The following is a 5265-nucleotide window of genomic DNA, read 5'->3' on the forward strand; positions in this document are numbered from 1 at the left end:
CAAAGTCGCAATGACACAAAACACTTGGAATTCAGTCATTTCACTAATTTCAAGAAGACTACACACGACCTGAGGATCCACGCAATAAGTTCACTCACGTTCAAGGGCGAACTGAAAAGACCCAACTTGAAAACGAAACTTGGTAAGATGCTGTTTCTGAAATCCAGTTATGTTGCAACAGAAAAACCAGAGCCATCAGTAACCACCTGTAGATAGATAGATAGATAGATAGATAGATAGATAGATAGATAGATAGATAGATAGATAGATAGATAGATAGATAGTGTAATCATTGTGCAGCAATGACTGGCTTTTAATTAAACCCCAGAAAAACACAAGAGTTAAAGCAAGTGATATTGATGACATTTAAAAAGAATGAGAGTGAACTCTTCTTGGTCTTCATTTATCTGCCATTTCCCCTTTTTTGCTTTCAGCACATAAATCAATTAACCATGTCAGAGGACGGCAGCAGTGACCCGGATGTGTTCCCGATCCCAAGCGACTGTGAGCTGGTTGACTTTGTGTCAAGCGGGGACTATGGGACGGTGGTGAAGTGCAGGAAGAGAGACACCGGAGAGACTGTGGCCATAAAAGTCTCGAGATTTGTCCAGAACGCCACGAAAGAGGTTGGTTAACAGGGATGATGAAGATCATGATTTCATTTCATCCACTTACACCTAAACGCTTCAAATCCCCAGGCGTCCATATTAGAAGAGCTGATGAGATACAACCTGGACCAGTCCAACATTGTGAAGCTCCATGACTGGTACCACATTAACAACTCCACTGGGCTAGTGTTGGAAATGCTTGATATGAGTCTGTCGGACTACATGCAGGAGGAGCGTCTGCCTTTAGAAGACATCAGGCTCATCATCCAGCAGGTATGCATGCAGCGTCAGAATGAAACTCTTGATGGACCTGTTTTAAAACTGTGGGGAAAAAACGGATCTGAATTGCATTGACGACCTTGCACCTGCAGTTGGCCACAGCTTTTGATGGATTAAAGAGCGTTGGAGTGATCCACGGAGACTTAAAACCCAACAACATCATGCTGGTGAAGGATCAGCAGCAGCCGTTGACGTTGAAGCTTATTGACTTCGGTTTGGCCTTTCACGCATCTGAAGCCGTGGTGGGCTCTACTCACCAATTACCTTATTACAGGTGAGGTTTACAGAGAGACTGCATTTAATTCTAGTTCCCAACCTCTTCCAACTCATGGCCCACGCAAAAATCCTTGACCCTTGACCTTTGACCCCCAATATTTAATCAGTTCATCCTTGAGTCCTGATGAATGTTTGTGACAAATTTGAGGAAGTTCTGTCAAGGCGTCACTGCGATAACGTGTCCACAAAACGGGACGGGCATTGGACGCACGACCTGAAAACAATTTGTTTTCAGAGACGTGAAAACAATGAAAGGAGTTTTTTATACATCTCTAATGTTTGTGAAGGTTATTTCATTCTAAAACTTTTAAAAACATGATTTATATTTTGATTATTTCTTCTAATAATTACAGGTTCACAGGTTGGGAACTACTGTACTAGAGTATGTTTGCAATATCCCAGTTTCGTTAGATATATAGATACTTAGATGCTGCTTTTCCTCCACATTCAGAGCTCCAGAGATCATGTTGGGACTCCCCTTCGATGAGGCCGTCGACATGTGGTCTCTAGGCGCTCTGATGGGGTTGATGATGTTTGGAAATTTCATCTTCCCGTGGTACTTTGAGTATAATCAGGTTAAGTATGCCTCTTCCTCACAGACCTGGTAATGCATCATTCATATCCTGCACCCAGCTTGAGTTCAGCAGTTGAAGAATGACTGGGAGCTGGATCTTGTCATTTATGTTGAATACTCTGGTGTGACCCTGTGTTTGGTCTCCAGATGCAGTCCATCTGTGAAGTCTTGGGCCGACCGGCGGATCATCTTCTGGATGCCGGTCTGAAGACGAGGCAGTTCTTCATCAAGACTTATGACAATCAGTGGACCCTCAAGGTTTCTTTATTTAACTTCAACACCTCAACATTTTAATGTCTGAAATTTAGGTAAGAGGTAAGTTAAAGTCAAGTTTTCTTCTCCTTCTTTTAGACACATGACCAGTATTGGAAAAACAAGATTTCCTTTGGAAACAAGAAATTCTCCTACAGCTCTCTGGATGATCTGAAAACAGTACGTATTGTAGTTGGATTGTAATTTCTGAAAAATTACTTTCACTGATTTTCCTTTCGTGAATCAGAAAAAAAAACACTCAACTGCTGTTGATTTGCCCGTTTAGTTGAGCGAGGAGATGGCAGGTGAAGCTGAAGGATGGAGGCAGTGCGTCGACTTGCTGAAAGCGATGCTACAGGTAGACGCCAGCAAGAGGATCTCTCCCAGGGAGGTCCTGAGGCATCCCTTCATCACGCAGAGCTACCTGAACGAAGCTCTGCAGACAGCAACCGATGAGCTCAGCAGCAGCAGCAGCTACCAGGATCTGACCGACTTCAGAAGGACAGAGACCGTGAGCGAGACTGACGACAGGTACAGTAGCTATACTTCTCTTTTCCTGCTGTGGCTAGACATTTGTGAGGTAGAGAGATTGTAGATGCTACATACCAATACGCTATAATCTGCTGCCTGTGTGTTCAGGACCCAGACTGACCAGGCTCAGGACTCTCGCGGTGACGGAGACGTCACATCAGAGTGCCTCAGTGACACGCTGAGTTGTGAAACTCTAATGCTGGATCCCGACCAGGTTCAGTTCACCAACTCCAACGAGGAGATCAAGACACTCATCGCGGAGGAGCCGGAGGACAGCACAGCAGGTACGAAATACACACCTTCACTTGATGTGAAATGGTGAAGGCTTCCACGTTGTTGTTAAATCCACCACAGACAACTGACGCACTTAATGTTCGTTTTTTAGACAAGAGCAACTCTCGCAAGAATAAAAAGAAGAAGAAGAAGAAGAACACAACCAGACGCTTCTTCTCGTGGATGAATTGGACTTTTAGCTGTTGTGTGTCAGTGGAAGTTGAGGTTCTCAACAAAGATGGCAGCCTTAAAAAACCTACATAACCAATGAAGTTTGGCTGCACCGGTGGCTATAGGGTTCAGTACGCTAAAGACAACAGAAAATTGATTACATATGAACTGTGATTGACCGGTAAGTCCAGTCCCGGACAATGGGAGGAAAATGGAGTTAGAAACCAGACGTACTGAGTGTTCTCTGTTTGTCTAAAAGAAAACATCATGCCGGGAGCAGTCCTGCACATTGAGGCTTATTGACTTCAGCTTGACCAACTCCTCTCAAACCCAGTCGGTCGAGGCAGACAGCCGCCCGCCCTGGGCCCGGTTCAGTTGGAGGGTTCTTCCTTTTAAAGGGAGTTTTCCCTCCCCGCTGTCACCAGTTAATGCTTATTGTGGGAACTGTTGGGTTTCTTTCCATAATATTATAATGTCTTTATCCTTACAAATAAAATGGATCGATCACGTTTGAATGCCTCAGTCTGTTTTGAGTATTGTTACTGACCGTGTTCTTCCCTTCATGGCCACAGTTTACCATCTTCCAGCAGGATAATGATCCATGTCACAGGTTTCAGTTCAGTTTCCAGACCTGAATCCAGTACACATCAGCTTCGGGATGTGGCAGCATGAATGTGCAGCTGACAAATCTGCAGAAACGATGTGATGCAGTCATGTGAACACAAAGCAGAACATCTGGTGGAATCCATGCATGGGGGGGGGTGTGTTCCTGATAAAATGCTCTCTGAGTGTATAGGTTGTCTGCATATGTTTCCAGGCTGTGTAAACAGCACACAGCTGTGGTCTCTCAGTGTAGAGGTGGGCTTTTCCTGTTCCCCTCAGCATTACACGTGTCTCTTCTGTATCCACGCCGCTATCTGTCATGTAACGCTTCACACTGAGGCAGCAGCGGACTGCTCAGCCGGCTGAACACTTCCTCCAATCTCTGTATGTTGAGTGTTGCCCTGATGGACCATATCTTGGTTTTATGCCTCCGCACCAACGACAACCAAAGACGGAGGCATTAAGTTTTCGGGTTATCCGTCACACAAAAACGTAAACCTGCATACGTCCGTCCCGTTCTGGTGAACGCAATATCTCGGTAATGCTTTGACGAACTTCTTAAAATCTGGCCCGAAAAATTCTCCAGGACTCGAGGATGAACGGATTAGATTTTGGTGGTCAAAGGTCAAAGTTCAAAGTTCAAGGTGGCAATGACCTCATGTTTTTGTGAATGCAATATATCGGGAACGCCCAGTGACCTGACAAAACACGCTTTTGACCATAAGTCACAAGTTCATTCTTTAGTTATGACACAGTTTAACTCAAATGTCTCTAAGGATGAAATCAGGTGACAACAATTTATATCCTAAAGGTCAAAGTTCAATTTCACAGTGACATCATAATGTTCTGAAAAAACACTTCTGGTTATTATTGAACGCTGTAATGCAGGGAGGAGAGACTGTGACTATATTTCCTGTAACTGGTTTGCGGGGGTAAACAACCACGAGGACGTGATTCTAGTCTTATATTTTAAAATGTGCAGTTGTTGTCACATTTGATTACATATACTTTCCTATGTAGGGGATCTGTGTGGGATCATTTTTGATGCGTGCCAATCAACAAGTCGATACGCTGTTGAGAAAACTGAATAGTCCATATGACTTCACTGATAAGAGTCTAACCAGGGTTACACTTGTGTCACTGTATATGAATTAAATGCTATTAAAAAGATTTTGCTCGTTAGCATTAACAATTGAAATGAAAATGGCAGCTAATAATAGATTATGACAGAATTTCTACGACCCTGTCCGTGGAGAAACTCTTAACACCGTCTCTGGCTGCAACATTAAATGTGAAGGGGTCTGAATACTTTATGAATGCACTGTACTTATTTATTTTTTTGGCCTGATGTTCTTGTTTTTGGAAGAGCCTTGACTCGGAGCAGATGATGGACTAAACCCACCTTCAGGAAAATGCACAATACCTGCCAACATTCACACATGTGATTTGCTGCGCTCTAATCTGTCGTGTGGTTTCAGTTTTCGGGCGAAGACAGCGTATGTGAGTGGTGATTGAATCATTCCATTTTCCCACCGAGCCGGACCTCTGCTCGACATTTTTTAAATCGCTCTCTCACACACCCCCTCCTCCCTCCATCTGTTTCTAATCAACACTCACTGCCGAGCTGGAGATACAACTTCCTCCTGAAGAGGCAGCTCACGAACTGGAGAGCCGCACTTAGGAACCACGGGTGGCAGT

General features: G+C 44.1%; 2 protein-coding genes across 2 annotated transcripts; both read left to right on the plus strand.

Annotated features, from left to right (window-relative positions):
* Positions 1 to 307: 307 nt before the first annotated feature.
* LOC130160769 (homeodomain-interacting protein kinase 3-like) lies at positions 308 to 1771 on the plus strand. Its single transcript, XM_056363469.1, has 4 exons — positions 308 to 626; positions 699 to 881; positions 980 to 1161; positions 1615 to 1771. Exons 1-4 carry the CDS (start codon positions 360 to 362, stop codon positions 1769 to 1771), a joined length of 789 nt encoding a protein of 262 aa, XP_056219444.1. The 5' UTR covers positions 308 to 359.
* Positions 1772 to 1866: 95 nt separating this feature from the next.
* On the plus strand, positions 1867 to 3399 carry LOC130160631 (homeodomain-interacting protein kinase 2-like). Its single transcript, XM_056363254.1, has 5 exons — positions 1867 to 1995; positions 2089 to 2169; positions 2276 to 2520; positions 2629 to 2804; positions 2906 to 3399. The coding sequence occupies exons 1-5, from the start codon at positions 1885 to 1887 to the stop codon at positions 3055 to 3057; spliced, it is 765 nt and encodes a 254-aa protein (XP_056219229.1). The 5' UTR covers positions 1867 to 1884; the 3' UTR covers positions 3058 to 3399.
* Positions 3400 to 5265: the final 1866 nt, after the last annotated feature.

This window comes from Seriola aureovittata, chromosome 19, assembly GCF_021018895.1.
Source record: "Seriola aureovittata isolate HTS-2021-v1 ecotype China chromosome 19, ASM2101889v1, whole genome shotgun sequence".
Lineage (NCBI taxonomy): Eukaryota > Metazoa > Chordata > Actinopteri > Carangiformes > Carangidae > Seriola > Seriola aureovittata.